This window comes from Ahaetulla prasina, chromosome 13 (assembly GCF_028640845.1).
Source record: "Ahaetulla prasina isolate Xishuangbanna chromosome 13, ASM2864084v1, whole genome shotgun sequence".
NCBI lineage: Eukaryota > Metazoa > Chordata > Lepidosauria > Squamata > Colubridae > Ahaetulla > Ahaetulla prasina.
In genome coordinates, this window is record NC_080551.1 from 4,120,759 (window position 1) to 4,140,343 (window position 19,585).

Sequence of the window (19,585 nt, forward strand, 5' to 3'; positions counted from 1 at the left end):
GTGCACCAGTTGCGTCCCTTCCTTGACTGGGATGCCTTATGCACGGTCACTCATGCCCTTGTCACTTCCCGCTTGGATTATTGCAATGCTCTCTACATGGGGCTGCCCTTGAAGTGCACCCGGAGGCTGCAGCTAGTCCAGAATACAGCTGCGCGGGTAATAGTGGGAGCCACTCGTTGCTCCCATGTAACACCACTCCTGCGCAGTTTGCACTGCTCCCTGTGGTCTTTCGGGTGCGCTTTAAGATTTTGGTTACCACCTTTAAAGCGCTCCATGGCTTAGGACCCGGGTACTTACGGGACCACCTGATGTTACCTTTTGCCTCCCACCGACCCGTACGCTCTCACAGAGAGGGCCTTCTCAGGGTGCCGTCCGCCAAACAATGTCGGCTGGCGGCCCCCAGGGGCAGGGCCTTCTCTGTTGGAGCTCCTACGCTCTGGAACGAACTTCCCCCTGGTTTACGCCAAGTGTCTGATCTTCGGACTTTTCACCGTGAACTGAAAACGCACCTATTTATTCAAGCGGGACTGGCCTAAAATTTTTATTGGTGTTATTTATATTTTAATGTTTTTAAATTGTTTTAAATTTTCGGCCACCTTATAATATGTTCTGTTTTTATTTCTTTTAATGTGTATATAGTGAATTTTTACTCGGCTGTACACCGCCCTGAGTCCTTCGGGAGAAGGGCGATATAAAAATCGAATAAAATAAAATAAATAAAATAAAGGGAAGGGAAGGGAAGGGAAGGGAAGGAAGGAAGGAAGGAAGGAAGGAGAAAAGGGCAATATCACTTCACAGTGCTTTACAGCCCTCTCTAAGTGGTTCACAGAGTCAGTATCTTACCCCCAAAAATCTGGGTCCTCATTTTACCCATCTCAGAAGGATGGAAGGCTGAGTCAACCTTTAGCCCGGTGGGATTTGAACTGCCAAATTGCAGGCAGCAGAAGTAGCCTGCAGTACTGCACTCTGACCACTGTGCCACCACGGCTCTTCCTCATTCCATTCCAAAAATGGCTTTCCGCAGTGCTATGATGAAGATCCAAGTCTTTTGCGGGGCCTTGCATGTTTCAAAAGACTGAGTCGCTTCAGTCATGGATTTATATGGTCTCTAGGGGAGACTAGGCAATTACTCAGGGGGCTGCGCTGATGAACAGAGGAAATTGTACATAATAGCCTTTGTAAAGATTACTGTCATTTACGGTCAGACAAGCATGGCCTGTCCCCATTTACTCTGGCTGATGGTCATAGACTTATATTAATTTGCACATTTCCATGTTAATTAAACCCAGCGACTTCTAAAACACATATTTAAATGTTTATCTTGGGCCACCAAAGAGCCAAGAGTTGTACTGCCACCCTGGGAGAAATGCAAATCTGGTTAGGTTCCAATGAGCCCGTTGGTACATGAGATGCAATTTAGGCCAACAGGAAGAGGAATTTAAAGAGATGGAATTTTTAGAATAGAATAGAATTTTTTTATTGGCCAAGTGTGATTGGACACACAAGGAATTTGTCTTGGTGCATATGCTCTTGATGTACATAAAAGAAAAGATATGTTCATCAAGAATCACAAGGTACAACACAATAGAATAGAATAGAATAGAATAGAATAGAATAGAATAGAATAGAATAGAATAGAATAGAATAGAATTCTTTATTGGCCAAGTATGATTTGACACACAAGGAATTTGTCTTGGTGCATACGCTCTCGGTGTACATAAAAGAAAAGAAAAGATACCTTCATCAAGAATCATAAGGTACAACACTGAATAGAATAGAATAGAATAGAATAGAACAGAACAGAACAGAACAGAACAGAACAGAACAGAATTCTTTATTGGCCATGTGTGATTGGACACACAAGGAATTTGTCTTGGTGCATACGCTCTCAGTGTACATAAAAGAAAAGATACCTTCATCAAGGTACAACACTTAATGATAGTCATAGGGTACAAATTTAACCCTTAATGATACAACACTTAATGATACTCATAGGCTACAAATAAGCAATCAGGAAACAATCAATATCAGTATAAATTTTAAGGATCACCATCAACTAAGGGCAGAAATTCAATCATTTCAGAAGCTTCACCTCTCCCTTGAGGGGAAGGAGTGTGAAGGTGAACCTTGGTTAAGGACAACAATATCCAAACTTGTTCATTTAAAGCAGGGATCTCCAACTTTGGCAACTTTAAGACTTGTGGACTTCAACTCCCAGAGTTCCTCAGCCAGCAAAGCAAGTTGCCAAGGTTGGAGACCCCTGATTTAAAGGGTAATTCTCAGTGGGGGAAAATAAAATGATTTAACACTACACGCTCAGTTTCTTTGTACGTGGGCAGCCCAGATCCAATCAAATCCATTTCTCTTGGACAGAGTGTTCCATATCATCCTGTAAATAAAACAAAAAACTCATCCAAACTTGGGAACTTTAAGGCTTGTGGACTTCAACTCCCAGAATTCCCTTCTGGGAGTTAAAGTCCACCAGTCTTAAACTTCCCAAGTTTGAAGAGCCTTGGTTTAGGACATTCAAAGTTCCTGGAACAACAGATACACCTTCACACACTTCTCATGCCCGAAACAGCATGCTGAGTTAATCTAGCACAGCGGTTCTCAACCTGTGGGTCAGGACCCCATTGGGGGTCGAATGACGATTTGCCAGGGGTCGCCTAAGACCATCGGAAATATGGGAAGTATACTTGCGAGTCGAAGAATCACGCTCCAATGGTTGACTCCACAAGCCAGCTGCAGGCTCTTCAAATCTCTAGCCGAATTCGGCTTCAGGTGCGATGAATTAAAAAAGAGAGAAATCTTTGCTCTGATGTCTCCCTCTCAAGCCAGCTGCAATCACTCCCAATCGCTAGCCTAATCTGGCTTCAGGCGCGATAAACTTAATAGGGGAGGAGTCTCCGCTTTAATGCCTCCGTCCTCAAGGCAATCGCAAGCAGTTCAGATCGCTAGCCAATACGGCTTCAGGCGCGATAAATTCAAAATGAAAATAATTTTACGGTTGGGGTCGCCACATCGTGGGGAATTGTATTAAAGGGGTCGCCACATCGTGGGGAATTGTATTAAAGGGGTCGCCACATTGTGGGGAATTGTATTAAAGGGATCGCAGCACTATAAAGGTTGAGAACCACTGATCTAGCAGAGCAATCTAACGACTCACTACTATACCATGTCTGAGAGCATCAGACATGATCTCATGCTGGTCAAACCCCATGCAACATTGGCAGAGTATGGTTGATTGGGAGTTTGGGTTAGATGTTGCACGGAGCCAACCCTCGTGGCTTCTGATTGAGGTCTGGTTTAGCCCAGTGTTTCTCAACCCTGGCCATTTTAAAATGGGTGGACCTCCCCTCCTCTGGACACCTCTGACTACATAGTCATGGATGTTCTACAAAACCCAAGTCTTTTGCGAGTCATCCAGAGTGGACTACCTGATCCTGAGTCCCTGATGTTTCTTCGTAGGTGTCAGGAGGAATGTCCGGTGGGGACCTTTGGCTTCCAGTGTATGGAGAAGTGTAACTGCGAGAACAGAGCCAAGTGCTACCACGTCAACGGAGCATGTCTGTGTGATCCGGGCTTTAAGGGCATCCATTGTCAGGAACGGATCTGTCCCGAGGGATACTACGGGCTGAAATGCAACAAACGGTGTCCGTGTCATGCTACTAACACAGTCAGGTATGTGTGCGATATTTCCGCAGAGGGAGAAGATGTAGAGTGAGGAGCTTTCCAGCGGCCGGGAGGAAAATGTCACCGGGTGCTTTCTCTGGATAAAAGAAGAGGTTCAACTCCTGCTCTTGGGCCCACCATGGCAAGAAATGCATGGCAGGGATCGCCAGTTGGTGATGGGACAGCATCTTGCAGGGCTCTGGTGGAAAAGGGAGAAGTTGAACTGGTGATAACAGCATCTTTAAAATATGATTGATAGGATCTTTCACCCTTTTCGAGAGTCAAGAGTGGGGGAAAGTGTCTACAGGACCTTGTGCAGGCAGTTGGCAAGGCAGCAGAAGGCAGGAAGTGGACTCCTGGCCTGCCTGCCTTCCTCTTCCTCTTCCTTCCTTCCTCTTCCCTCTTCCTTCCTCCCTCCCTCCCTCCTTCCTTCCTCTTCTTGCTTCCTTCCTTCCTTCCCTCCCTCCCTCCTTCCTTCTTTCCTTGTTCCTCTCCCTCCCTCCCTCCCTCCCGCCCTCCCTTCCTTTTCCTTCCTTCCTCTTCCCTCCTCCTTCATTCCTTTCTCCCTCCTTCCTTCCTCTTCTTCCTTCCTTCCTTCCCTCCCTCCCTCCTTCCTTCTTTCTTTCCTTGTTCCTCTCCCTTCCTCCCTCCCTTTCTTCCTCCCTCCCTCCCTCCCTCCTTACTCTACTTTCTTCCTTCCTTCCCTCCCTCCCTCCTTCCTTCTTTCCTTGTTCCTCTCCCTTCCTCCTTCCCTCCCTCTTTCAGAATCTGCTCCCACCACCACATGCTTCTTCTGAGAAATCCTCCCTTGCTTGTAGAGCTGTTACCGAAAAAAGGGGCTGGATTTATTCTCCGTAGAGTCTAAGGGCAGAACAATTGATTGAATTGATTCAATTGAACAATTGAATTGATGCACCACCTGGTCAGCAGGCAGAGGGGGAATTCAATAGACCAGCATTCTCAAAATCCGAGGGATGTCTGAGCTCAACGGAGCTTTGTTGTTGTTGTTGTTGTTGTTTTACTTTGCACTAGGCAGTTTTATACGCTCATAAAAGTTGGCGAATTCTTTCCGATCTTCGGCTAGTTGATCGTTCTGTGTTGAACCTCTTTTCCATCTCTGCCATATTTGATTATTTCAGAATAGTTTGACTCTCTCAACCCCAATTCAAACAAGCATTTATAATTTATCTGACCTTTTCTGCCGTTCCAGACTTATATTCCAAAGTGACCCCTTTGAACCAGGAGACAAACAGCAAGGTAGAGGTTTTAACAGAGATCACTCAAAGTCTGTTTGGAGTTAAGCTCCTGTCTCAAAGATTACAGAGTTGAAATTCTCTTTAAGATAGTGGTATGATTGGTGCCTTAGTTATATGCCTTTGGCTCCACAAATCAAATAAAATCAAGCTCTTTTGCTAAAGCCAGATCATCTGGACACAGGCAATAAGCTTTCTCCATCAGAGAGAAGAAGGTTAGCTAGGAAAGAAAAGGGAAGGGAAGGGAAGGGAAGGAAAGGAAAGGAAAAAAAGGAAGAAGGGGAAGGAAAGGAAAAAGAAAGGAAAGGAAGGTAAGGAAAGGAAAGGAAAGGAAAAGAAAGGAAAGAAAAGGAAAAGAAAAGAAAAGAAAGGAAAAGAAAGGAGATGAAGGAAGGAAAAGAGATGAAGGGAAGAGAAGAGAAGAGAAGAGAAAAAGGAAGAAGGAAGGAAAGGAAAAGAAAGGAAAAGAAAGGAAAAGGAAAGGAAAGGAGATGAAGGAAGAGAAGAGAAGAGGAGAGGAGAAAAAAAAGGGAAGGAAGGAAAGGAAAAGAAAGGAAAAGAAAGGAAAGGAAAGGAGATGAAGGAAAGGGAAAAAGGAAGGAAGGAAGGAAGGAAAAGAGATGAAGGAAGAGAAGAGAAAAAGGAAGAAGGAAGGAAAGGAAAGGAAAAGAAAGGAAAGGAGATGAAGGAAAGGAAAAAGGAAGAAGGAAGGAAGGAAGGAAAAAGGAAGAAGGGGAAGGAAAGGAAAGGAAAAAGAAATGAAAGGAAGGTAAGGAAAGGAAAGGAAAGGAAAGGAAAGGAAAGGAAAGGAAAGGAAAGGAAAGGAAAGGAAAGGAAAGGAAAGGAAAAGAAAGGAGATGAAGGAAGGAAAGGAAAAGAGATGAAGGGAAGAGAAGAGAAGAGAAAGAAAAAGGAAGAAGGAAGGAAGGAAAGGAAAAGAAAGGAAAAAGGAAAAGAAAGGAAAGGAAAGGAAAAAAGGAAAGGAAAGGAAAGGAAAGGAAAAAGAGATGAAGAGAAGAGAAGAGAAGAGGAGAGAAGAGGAGAGAAGAGGAGAGGAGAAAAAAAGGGGAAGGAAGGAAAAGAAAAGAAAGGAAAAGAAAGGAAAAGAAAAGGAGATGAAGGAAAGGGGAAAAAGGAAGAAGGGAAGGAAGGGAAGGAAAGGAAAGGAAAAAGAGATGAAGGGAAGAGAAGAGAAGAGAAAAAAGGAGGAAGGGAAAGGAAAGGAAAGGAAAAAGAAAAGGAGATGAAGGAAAGGGGAAAAAGGAAGAAGGGAAGGAAGGGAAGGAAAGGAAAGGAAAAAGAGATGAAGGGAAGGGAACTGAAGGGAAAAAGGAAGAAGGGGAAGGAAAGGAAAGGAAAAAGAAAGGAAAGAAAGGAAAAAGGAAAGGAAAGGAAAGGAGATGAAGGAAAGGGAAAAAAGGAAGAAGGAAGGAAAGGAAAGGAAAGGAAAGGAAAGGAAAGGAAAGGAAAGGAAAGGAAAGGAAAAAGAGATGAAATAAAGGAAAGGAAGCGAAATGAAAAAGAGATGAAGGGAAGAAAGGAAAGGAAAAAGGAACGGAACGGAAAGGAAAGGAAAGGAAAATAAAGGGCGTTAGTAGAAAAATAATCCCAGTTCTTAAATGACACATTTCTCACTCTCAGTTTTGCCTTTATACAGGCTACTTTTCTGTTGGAGAAGTCTTAACAATGGTTAGATACATGTTCATTTCGAAGGAGCCAACCTCTGCCACACATCCTGATGCTATGAACTGCTTATCTTCATAATCTCAACTTTACTTTTAGGGACTTGAATCTTTGTGTTCATTTAATGTAGCTCCGCCTGATGAAACTGGTGTTTGGGTTCTCAGTGTGTTCATTCCTGTAAGAAAAATTATGCGCTGCCCCATTCTCGTTTCGCAGCTCAAAGCAACCGGGAGAATTAGCGGTCAAGCTAAAATCCAATAGAACAATTAAAATGATTCAAACTAACAGGTAAAGGGAACCCTCTCGACTTAAAAAGCCTGGATAAAAAGACAGATTTTAAGACTCTTCTTTAACCAAGAGCCAACCTCAACTTCAGTGGGACAATCGTTTCATTATGTAGTCCTTGCAAAGGGGGGCGAGGAAATCTATCATTGTAGAATATATTCATGGAGGGACCTACAACATGCCTTGTTGAAGAGCTAAGCAAGTAAGATCAACAGTCCCTATTGGAATAGCAGTCCAAAAGATAATTGCTTCAGATGTGCCAGGCTTTCTATACTAACCAGTATCTTGAATTGGGCCCAGGAAGCAGCATATAAAATTCTCTGCATTAAGGACAGAATTCAGAATAACAGAGTTGGAAAGAACCATGGAGGTCCAACCCTCTGCTCAAGCAGAAGACTCTACCATTCTGGACAAGTGGCTGTCCAGTCTCTTCTTAAAAGCCTCCAGTGATGAAGCACCACAAACGCCCACCAAGCCATGCCACACCCACCAAGCCACACCCACAGAACCGGTAGTAAAAAAAATTGAAACCCACCACTAAGTTGGATCACTATTGATCTTCCATCCATTACTTCTTCTCTTGCCTTCAAGCGCTATGAAGAAGAGGTTGATGTCCCCTTCTCTGTGACAGCCTCTATGATGTTATTTAAAACATAGAACATAGAATAATATGGGCCTCTGGTGGCTCAACAGGCTAATGCAGCCTGTTATTAACAGCAACTGCTTGCAATATTGCAGGTTCAAGTCCCACCAGGCCCAAGGTTGACTCAGCCTTCCATCTTTTATAAGGTAGGTAAAATGAGGACCCAGATTGTTGGGGGGCAATAAGTTTACTTTGTATATAGTATACAAAATGGATGAAGACTATTGCCTGACATAGTGTAAGCCGCCCTGAGTCTTTGGAGAAGGGCGGGATATAAATGCAAATAAAATAAATAAAATAAAAATAAATAAATAAATAAATAATAGGTTTAGAAGAAACCTTGGAGGCAAGGGTAAAATCTACTTACCTTCCCTACCAGTTTGGAAGTGCGCGTGCCATCGTCACATCCGATTTTTTACCCTCTGCGCATGCACAGAAGGCTTTGCGCATGCGCAGAGGGTTAAAAACCAGGAAGTAACAAAATCCGGCTGGATGGGCAGAGCCTCGTGCTTCCACCGCAACTGGTTTGCTGAACCACATGCTACCAGTTCGTGTGAGCCAGACAGAACCAACAGGATTTCACCACTGCTTGGAGGTCTTCTAGTTCGACCCCCTTCCCGTGGCAGGAGATAGCAATAGCGCTTAGACTTATATATCACTACACAGTGCTTTTATTGAATTGAATTGAATTGAATTTTTTTATTGGCCAAGTGTGATTGGACACACAAGGAATTTGTCTTGGTGCATATGCTCTCAGTGTACATAAGAGAAAAGATACCTTCATCAAGGTACAACTTTTACAGCCCTCTCTAAGTGGTTTACAGAGTCAGCATATTTACCCCCAACAATCTGGGTCCTCATTTTACTGACGTCAGAAAGATGGGAGGATAAGTCAACTTTGAGCCTGGTGACATTTGAACTGCCAAATTTCAGGCAGCCGGCAGTCAGTAGAAGTATTTATTTATTTATTTATTTATTTATCATACTTTTATACCGCACCATCTCCCGTAGGACTCAGGGCGGTTCACAGGCATATTAAAAGACAATATAAAAAATAAGCATTAAAAACCCAATTAAAACTAAATATTATCATAGCCAAATCACTAAAAACGGTAAAAAACGGTAAAAAACCCATTAAAATTTAGCTAAAACATTTTATTCTTAGGCTAGTCCAGCGCGCTGAAATAATAAAGTCTTCAGTTCACGTCTGAAGGTCCGGAGGTCGGGGAGTTGTCGTAATCCCGGAGGAAGCTCGTAGCCTGCAGTACTGCACTCTAACCACTGCACCACCATGGCTCAGATCCTCCACCATTCCAACCAAATGGCTGTCCAATCTTTTCTTGAAAACCTTCAGTGATGGAGCACCCACAACTTATGAAGGCAAGCTGCCCACTGATTAATTGTTCTTACTGTCAGGAAATTTCTCCTTAGTTCTAGGTTGGATCTTTCTTTAATGATCTTCCACCCATTAGTTCTTATCCTGGCCTCAAGTGCCTTTTTTCTGTATCTCTGTGTCAGCCCCTCAAGTACTGGAACTCTGCTATCATGTCATCTCCCAGTCCTTCTCTTTGTTAGAGTAGACATCCCCAGTTCCTGCAACCGTTCATCATATATTTTAGCCTCCAATCTCCAGGAGGTTGTTTGATGACTCCCACCTAAATTTACAAACTTCTTTGCCGCTGCAGCTGTTAAGTGAATCACACAAGTGAATCTAGCTTCCGCCATTGACTTTGCATGTCAGAAGCTGGCTATAAGGACTTGCCTCTCTTATCCCCTCAGGAAAGCAGAACTCTTGAAAGAGGCTGCATTTCTAAAGGAACTTTTCTTGGGAGATAGCAAGAGCAAGGAGAATGAGTCAGCGGGGTTAGTCACCCCTTTAAGAAGCTGTCTATATAAGGGAGGCCATTACAGGACGTCTCTCTCCTCATGTATTACTCTCCTCATTGTGTTCTATCTGCATTGTAGTTCTCTGTGTAGAGTTGAAGATTGCTTGCCTGGTATGTGCCTACCACATATATGTATGTATATAGAAACCTTGTATATAAACCACTGTTTGTAATGACAAAACCTGTGTCCTGTATTTTGCTCCTGGGTTGTCTCAAAATAGTAGTCACGCTGTAAACACTCTGACAAAGCAGAACTCTGTGGCAGGTATATTCTTCAAAGAGCAATTTATTGGATACATCCTATTGGCCCAATTGGTAAAAACGACTCTGAAAGTTCCTGCGGTTTTCACCTAATGAAAAAGTGAAAGTTCCCCCTTTCTCCTAAGTCATCAGTTGTCCAGTAGAGGTGCTGACCAGTTGCTTGGCTACTGCCTTCCTCCTCTCCCCAGCACCCATTGGAATGTCCTTGGTTCCCACAGGAAAACTTTTTGTTTTGACTACAAACCCCAACTATCTATTCCCGCCACCTGTCTCTTCTGCCTTATGGTAACCCTGAAGCCTCAAAGATCAACTAGGTTCGCTTCCGGGTTGACAGTTCCTTATAATTTAGAATAGAATAGAATAGAATAGAATAGAATAGAATAGAATAGAATAGAATAGAATAGAATAGAATAAAAAATTTTATTGGCCAAGTGTGATTGGACACACAAGGAATTTGTCTTGGTGCATACGCTCTCAGTGTACATAAAAAGAAAAGATATGTTCATCAAGAATCATAAGGTACAACACTTAATGATAGTCATAAGGTACAAATAAGCAATCAGGAAACAATCAATATCAATATAAATCGTAAGAATACAAGCAACAAAGTTACAGTCATACAGTCATAAGTGGAAGGAGATGGGTGATGGGAACGCTGAGAAGATTAATAGTAGTGCAGATTTAGTAAATAGTTTGACAGTGTGGAGGGAGTTAGTTGTTTAGCAGAGTGATGGCGTTCGGGGAAAAACTGTTCTTGTGTCTGGTTGTTCTGGCGTTTATAGTTTGCTTTATTGTCATTGCACCTGGTACAACGAAATTAAATGCGGTCTTCATTATAACTATAAAAATAAAAACACAAACATACATCCTTCACATTCTATATAATTGAAATTGAAAACCCGACACTGCACTATATTGTAGAATTCAGTATGATTACTGCCCTGGGATAGAAGCTGTTTTTCAGCCTATTTTTCCTTGTCTTTATTGTCCTGTACCGTCTGCCAGATGGTAATAGTTCAAAAAAACGGGGTGTGTGCGATCCAGAATAAGATGGATCTTTAAGAATGTTTTGAACTTTCTTAAGGCAGCGGGAGCTATCAAGCTCTTCCAAAGAGGGGAGAGAGCAACCAATGATCCTCTGGGCAATGACGTTAACCCTCTGGAGCGCTGCCCTATCTGCCACTGTGCAACTGGCAAACCGTACACAGGTCCAGTAAATTACAATACTCTCTATGGTGCAGCAACGATAGTCGGTCACCAACAATTTTCCATTCAGTTGTTTCCAAAACCTTTCCTGAAGTTTTCGCCAGCCATGGCTTTCTTGACAGTTTGCCTGGTGTACTTAAGGGATAGAAGAGTTTCCCTACCGTCATTTCATGAACTGTTGTGCCCGTTAAGGACATCTGAAGTTTGGATTGCATTCTTAATGAAGGCTAGGCAGGGTTTTCAAATTTGATATAGGAATAAATGACCTTCTTAGCATTTATTCCCCCGGTATAATATTTGCATTGTATGCTTCAGATCCAGCCAGATTTCAATTCACGGCTGGCTTCTTTTTAACTTCCTATCTGTTTGTACCTGCTTTCTTGCCTTGAAACAGTCTTGTCTCCAGATGGTATCTGCAGCTCTTAATAAATGAGTCTAGTCACTCAGCTGATAAAATCTGTCATTCCACTCAGCCTTATCTTGGTCCTCGGGGGACAGAAGAGACAGTGGCAGGCATGGATCCATAGATGTATTTTTCATGCGTTATGTTGGCATTTCAGGGTTTAACTTTCCAAGAAACTCTGCTTCAGCTCATTAAGTTTCAAGACAAGGAGGTACCAAAAGATGAAGGACCTATAACCTTCTCAAAGGACATATGTCTGTAAGGATTTGGGTTCCAGTCTAACCGTGGCATTATCATTTGTCAGAAATGGTGTAGGGTCTCCTGTTTGAGCGGGGGGTTGGACTAGATGACCTGTAAGGTTCCTTCCAACTCTGTTAATCTGTTAATCATCATAGGCAAGGCACATAATACCAGGGTCCAAAATCGGGTCCGATTCTTCTACAGTATATAACTTGGTATTCAACTGCTTTGAAACTCATCGAATTTGGTACAGATAGTCTTTGACTTACAACAGTTCTAATAGAATAGAATACAATAGAATACAACAGAATATTAAAGAATTTTTTACTGGCCAAGTGTGATTGGACACACAAGGAATTTGTCTTGGTGCATCTGCTCTCAGTGTGCATAAAAAGAAAAGATACGTTCATCAAGGCACAACATTTACAACACAATTGATGGTCAATATATCAATATAAATCATAAGGATTGCCAGCAACAAAGTTACAGTCACACAGTCATAAGTGGAAAGAGATTGGAGATGGGAACTATGAGAAGATTAATAGTAGTGCAGATTTAGTCAATAGTCTGACAGTGTTGAGGGAATTATTTGTTTAGCAGAGTGATGGCCTTCGGGAAGAAACTGTTCTTGTGTCTAGTTGTTCTGGTGTGCAGTGCTCTATAGCGTCGTTTTGAGGGTAGGAGTTGAAACAGTTTATGTCCAGGATGCGAGGAGTCTGTAAATATTTTCACAGCCTTCTTTTTGACTCATGCAGTATACAGGTCCTCAATGGAAGGCAGGTTGGTAGCCATGGTTTTTTCTGCAGTGACCATTCCAAGTTGCAACAGCACTGAAAAAAGTGACTTATGACCATTTTTCACACTTATGACCTTTGCAACATCCCCATGGTCATGTGATCAAAATTCAGATGCTTGGCATGTAAAATAGAATAGAATAGAATAGAATTTTATTGGCCAAGTGTGATTGGACACACAAGGAATTTGTCTTGGTGCAGAGGCTCTCAGTGTACATAAAAGAAAAGATACCTTCATCAAGGTACGTATGTAGTACATATTTATGATGGTTGCAGTGTCCTGGGGTCACGTGATCCCCTTTTGGGACCTTCTGACAAGCAAAGTCAGTGGGGAAGCCAGGTTCTCTTGACAATCGTCTTAGTAGCTTAACCACTGCAGTGAGTCACTTAACAACTGTTTGGAAGAAAGGTTGTAAAATGGAGCACAATTCACTTAACAAATGTCTCGCTTAGCAACGTAAATGTTGGGTTCAGTTTTGGTCGTAAGTCGAAGGACAACCTGTACTCAATGCATTTTGACACAAAAATCTTGTCCCATTACTCATTGTTTGGTACTCGACACTCAAGCTAGAACTTGTCGACTGCCTTGTGACTTACTACTGTACATTATTCCTTATGGGAAAAATTTGTTTGGTACTCATTGTTTTTGGTATTCATCGTGCATCCCAGAACCAAATATCAATGAGTAACAAGTTTCCACTGTTGATTAATTCCAAGCTAAGGTCTTCAGTCGACCCGCAGAATAGAATGGAATGGAATAGAAAATATGGAATAGAATGGAATGGAATAGAAAATATGGAGTAGAATGGAATGGAATGGAACGGAATAGAAAATATGGAATAGAATGGAATGGAATGGAATGGAACGGAACGGAACGGAACGGAACGGAACGGAACGGAATGGAATAGAAAATATGGAATAGAATAGAATAGAACAGAACAGACTAGAAAATATGGAATGGAATGGAATAGAAAATATGGAATGGAATGGAATAGAAAATATGGAATAGAATGGAATGGAATAGAAAATATGGAGTAGAATGGAATGGAATGGAACGGAATGGAATAGAAAATATGGAATAGAATAGAATAGAACAGAACAGACTAGAAAATATGGAATGGAATGGAATAGAAAATATGGAATAGAATGGAATGGAATAGAAAATATGGAGTAGAATGGAATGGAATGGAACGGAATAGAAAATATGGAATAGAACGGAATGGAATGGAATGGAATGGAACGGAACGGAATGGAATGGAATAGAAAATATGGAATAGAATAGAATAGAACAGAACAGACTAGAAAATATGGAATGGAATGGAATAGAAAATATGGAATAGAATGGAATGGAATGGAATGGAATGGAATGGAATGGAATGGAATGGAATGGAATGGAATGGAACGGAACGGAATGGAATGGAATAGAAAATATGGAATAGAATAGAATAGAACAGAACAGACTAGAAAATATGGAATGGAATGGAATGGAACGGAATGGAACAGAACGGAACGGAACGGAATAGAAAATGTGGAATGGAATGGAATGGAATGGAATAGAATAGAATAGAATAGAATAGAATAGAATAGAATTTTTTTTATTGGCCAAGTATGATTGGACACACAAGGAATTTGTCTTTGGTGCATACGCTCTCAGTGTACATAAAGAAAAATAAAATACATTTGTCAGGAATCATAAGATACAACACTTAGTGATAGTCATAGGATACTATTAAGTAATCAAATCATACTCGGAAACAATAAAAACAATATAAGTTGTAAAGATACAAGCAACATCGATATAGCCTCCAAAGGGAAGAGGTAGGTACTAGTAAGGATGAGAAGAAGAATAGTAATACAGTCTTAGTAGTTAACCTTGTATGAGGAGCGGATGCGTTGCTGGAGCTGAACTAAAAAGAAAAATAGAGACCGAGGAAGATACAACTTGTTTTGAATCAATTTCACTTTCCTCAGTGAATTCCATAAGTGGAATTTGCACAGAGAAGGATAAGATTCAAAGTCAGGAGATACGAGCTCAGACAGAATATTACCGAAGGCAGAAATATAGATTTTAAGAGACAGAGAGAGTGAGATTAAAAAATACCCTTTAGCTTTTCCTGAATGGCGTATCGGCTCTTAATTCTGTTCTTCTTGCTGTTTGTCACTTGCATGCTTATTATTTAGGGGAATAAACTTTGTGCCACTCATAAAATAGCCATATTTCATGTTGGTAATTTGTTTTTAAAAGGCCTAACCTTTTATATTGTGATGAAAGGCTCCGCCTTGCAGGAGAAATGCTTACTAGGTGAAGTGGTGTTTGGCTGAATTGTAATATACGGATTCTGACTGCAAGAAACATCCATTACTTTTGAAAGATTTAATTTAGCTATGCGGAGCCAAGTTGCTTGAAAACGTGGCGTTATTATGTGCCACAAGAAAGTGCAAAACCAGAGAAACTAAACTATTGCTCTGCCTTTTTCATTTTCTGTTTTCATTCCACGGAGATTAATAGAAGCGGAGGTGGGTGGAGGCACTGGTTGTTTTTATGAGTTTTCATCTAAATGTTAAGAGGTGTGAACCGAGGAACATATAATTCAAGGAGTATGTCAGTTGGAAACTTTTCTTATTTTTTATTATTAAGCTGATTAATTGTTTTAATTAGTTACTCGAGGAAGCATAAGACAGCTACAGCACTTGGTAATTTTTAGGCACAACATTATGTGCTAGCTCTTCCGTTGATAGCTTAAGTAGGGGGGTGGGGGTAGAAACTAGGCCAGCCAAGTAAAACTTTTCCTGGGGACTTTATAATTCTGGTTTGCGTTTTCGAAGTAAAGCCAATGAAATCCTAGGTTGCATTAACAGAGGGATAGCACCAAGATCATGTAAAGTATTAGTTCCGCTTTATAAAGCCTTACTAAGACCACACTTAGAATATTGCATGTAGTTTTGGTCACCATATTCTAAAAAGATGTTGAGACTCTGGAAAGAGTGCAGAAAAGAGCAACAAAGATGATTAGGGGACTAGAGGCTAAAACATACAAAGAACGGTTGCAGGAATTGGGTTTGTCTACTCTAGTGAAAAGTACAACTAGGAGTGACATGATAGCAGTGTTCCAATATTTGAGGGGCTGCCACAAAGAAGAGGGGGTCAACCTATTTTTCAAAGCACCAGAAGAATAGAATAGAATAGAATAGAATAGAATAGAATAGAATAGAATAGAATAGAATAGAATAGAATAGAATAGAATAGAATTTTATTGGCCAAGTGTGATTGGACACACAAGGAATTTGTTTTGGTGCATATGCTCTCAGTGTACATAAAAGAAAAAAAAAGAGAAAAAAGAAAAAAAATACCTTCATCAAAGGTACAACATTTACAACACAAATGATGGTCATAGGTTGCAATTTAACCCTTAATGATAGCAACAAAAAGTTACAGTCATACAGTCATAAGTGGAAAGAGATTGGTGATGAAAACGATGAGAAGATTAATAGTAGTGTAGATTTAGTAAATAGTTTGACAGTGTTGAGGGAATTATTTGTTTAGCAGAGTGATGGCCTTCGGGAAAAAACTGTTCTTGTGTCTAGTTGTTCTGGTGTGCAGTGCTCTGCAGCGTCATTTTGATGGTAGGAGTTGAAACAGTTTATGTCCAGGATGTGAGGGATCTGTAAATATTTTCACAGCCGTCTTCTTGATTCATGCAGTACACAGGTCCTCAATGGAAGGCAGGTTGGTAGCAATTATTTTTTCTGGAGTTCTAATTATCCTCTGAAGTCTGTGTCTTTCTTGTTGGGTTGCAGAACCGAACCAGACTGTTATAGAGGTGCAAATGACAGACTCAATAAGAATAATTCAATAAGAATTATTATAATAATTATAATTATATTTTATAATTATATAATTATAATTATTATAATTATATATATAATATGATATGATATGATATGATATAATATAATAATATAATATAATATAATAATTATAATTATTATAATAATAAGAATAATTCAATAAGAAGGCAAGATAAGAAGCAATGGGTGGAAACTAATCAAGGAGAGAAACAACCTAGAACCAAGGAGAAATTTCCTAACAGTGAGAACAATCAACCAGTAGAATAACTTGCTTTCAGAAGTTGTGGGTGCTCCATCACTGGAGGCTTTTAAGAAGACACTGGACAGCCACTTTTTCTGGAATGGTAGAGGCTCTTCTGCTTGAGCAAGGGGTTGGACTAGAAGACCTCCAAGGTCCCTTCCAACTCTGTTATTCTGCTATTCCTTGAATATGGCTAGGATGAATCTTTTTGTGAGATGTTCAGAAGATGATCCCAGAAAATAAGGATGCAGTCAACAGTGTCAAGGTAGTGACCATATAACAACATAATTGAAGCCCTGGTCTTTTTTTATACATGCAGACTTCCCAGAGAATACAGGGTGGCCCAGAGGAGTTTGTTGTGCATTCCGCAACCCTTTTAAAGTGTGCCAAAGTCATAACAATGGTTGCTGCTCCAAACCACAAGCTTGGAGACCTCCCAAAATGTCCAAAGATGATCTTGCCAGATGTTGCGCATCCAGAATAGGGGAAGCCTTCTCTGTCCAAAACAATGCTTTGGGTCCTGGAAGTGGACCACAGAGAGACTTGGTTTCCTGGGTACTTAACCCCAGCATCCTATTTCCAGGATTTTTGGATAAATAACCATGATCCCATAGACTTTTCCTCCTGAACCTTTCTCCAACAACATAGGACCTGATTATTTATCCTGATTCTCTCTCTCTCTCTCTCTCTCTCTCTCTCTCTCTCTGTCTGTCTCTCTCTCTCTCTGTATAGATAGAGAGAGAGAGATAGAGAGAGATAGAGAGATAGAGATAGAGTTAGAGATAGAGATAGAGATAGAGATAGAGTTAGAGATAGAGATAGAGATAGAGATAGAGGTAGAGATAGAGATAGAGATATCCGGGGTGAAATCCAGCAGGTTCTGACAGGTTCTGGACACTTGGAAGTCAGCTCACATTTATTTCTTTAGTTAGCTAGTTAGTTTATATCCTTTCATTATTTTTATTCAAGGTGGCGAACATACCTAACACTCCTTCCTCCTCCTATTTTCTCCACAACAACAACCCTGTGAGGTGGGTTGGGCTGAGAGAGAGAGAGTGACCCAGTTGGTTTTCATGCTAAAGGTGGGACTAGAACTCCCAGGCTCCAGATTGACCCAAAGGCACCCAGCCAGCTTTCATAGCAAAGGTAGAACTAAAACTCACTGTCTCCTCATATCTATCTATCTATCTATCTATCTATCTATCTATCTATCTATCTATCTATCTATCATCCACCTTTCTCATCTTTCCCTCATCCATCTATCTATCTATCTATCTATCTATCTATCTATCTATCTATCTATCTATCTATCTATCTATCTATCTATCTATCTATCTATTCCAGGGATGAAATCCAGCAGGTTTTGACAGGTTCTGGAGAACTGGCAGGAGAAATTTTGAGTAGTTTGGAGAACTGGCAAATGCTACCTCTGGCTGGCCCCAAAGTGGGGTGGGAATGGAGATTTTGCAATATCCTTCTCCCAGGAGTGGGGTGCGAATGGGGATTTTGCAGTATCCTTCCCCTGCCACGCCCACCAAGCCACACCCACCAAGCCACGCCCACAGAACCAGTAGAAAAGAAAATGGATTTCACCACTGTATTTATCTATCTGTCAACAAATACAAGGAAACAAGTAACATGAAAAAAATTTGGCACACAAAAAATGGATATAAATAGGCAAAACATAGCCATAAACACATAGAATGATTACATATGATTGGGAACAGTAGGAGAGGGACGGTAAGCACGCTGGTGCGCTTATGCACGTCCCCTTAGGGACCTCTTAAGAAACATGAAAAGTCCACGGTAGACAGTTTAAGGTAAAAGGTAGGGGGGTTAGAGAGACTAACAACAGGATCAGGTAGAATGTTCCAGACATTTACTACTCTATTGCAAAAGTCATATTTCCCACAATTAAGATTAGAGCAGATTACATTGAGTTTAAATCTATTGATGGCCCTTGTATTATTATGGCTGAAATTAAAGTATTCATTTACAGGTAGAACGTTTTGGTAAATAATCTTATGAACTAAGCATAGGTCGGAACGTAGGCGACGTAGTTCGAGGCTTTCTAGACCTAAGATTTCAAGCCTGGTGCGATAGGGAATTTTATTTCAAGCAGACGATTTGAGAACTCTCCTAGTAAAATATCTCTGGATCCTCTCTAATGAATTGATGTCTGAAATACAGTGAGGGTTCCAGGCAGATGAACAGTAATCAAGTAAAGGTCTTGCAAAGGTTTCATATGCCCTATTTTGGGTTCTCTGCAGATTTCTCTTCATTGCCTTTCCTATCCACTCAGCATAGTGATGTTCTTACTTCTTCCAACAAGACTGTCTCACTCCCAGCTCCTGGTTAATTTTTCTCACGAGCTTTTGTTGGCCTTCTTATTTCTGACAGATTGCACATTTCTTTAGCAGGAACATTTGTAAACCCTGTGCGACATTTAACCAGGTCAGATGTTGGCTTCCCAGGACCTGCTAGGGTTGCTTTTCTTCCTGGCGGAATAACTGATTAATCCCGGATCTCTTTTTTGACAGTTGCCATCCTCTGTCCGGCGAATGCAATTGCAAAGCTGGTTGGGCAGGCCTTTATTGCAACGAAACGTGCGCACCAGGGTTCTACGGTGAAAGTTGTCGCCTTGTTTGCCACTGTCAAAATGGAGCAGATTGTGACAGCATCACAGGAAAATGCACCTGTGGACCAGGATACATGGTAAGTCCTAACCTCCTCCTATTATCGTTATATACTTTATTCATTAAACAGGAAACTCAGTCAACTGAACATTCAAAAATGCATCACAAATACCATTGACTGGTGCTAATGGTTGATATGGGTTGCTGCCACCGTCCTACGTATGAACCAAGTACCTTCTTAAGATGTACGATGTTCCAAGTAGCACAGGTTTTTTTGCAATTCCGCTGGTGTTATTGCAGGAAGCTGCAATTTCTTGATGTGTTTTGTAAAATTCTTGGACATGGTACCAACTGCCCCGAAGACAATGGGTATCATTGTTACATGTTTCATCCATAGCCGTGTAGTTTCGATGGCCAGGTGGCGATATTTCATGATTTTTTCCAGTTCTTTTTCTTCGACTCTGGCATCCTGGTACCGCGAAGTCAATAAATTGTATGTTTCAGTTTTCGACCACTGTGATATCTGGTGTGTT

The 19,585-nt window shown here is 41.1% G+C and overlaps 1 protein-coding gene across 1 annotated transcript in view; it reads left to right on the forward strand.

The window, feature by feature from the left end:
• The window catches only part of MEGF11 (multiple EGF like domains 11), a 590,966-nt gene that overhangs the window by 328,324 nt on the left and 243,057 nt on the right, over positions 1-19,585 (forward strand). Inside the window, exons 7-8 of the mRNA XM_058156456.1 lie at positions 3,469-3,681; positions 18,957-19,131. Coding sequence (XP_058012439.1) covers positions 3,469-3,681; positions 18,957-19,131 — 388 coding nt within the window. The remainder of the gene's footprint in view (positions 1-3,468; positions 3,682-18,956; positions 19,132-19,585) is intronic.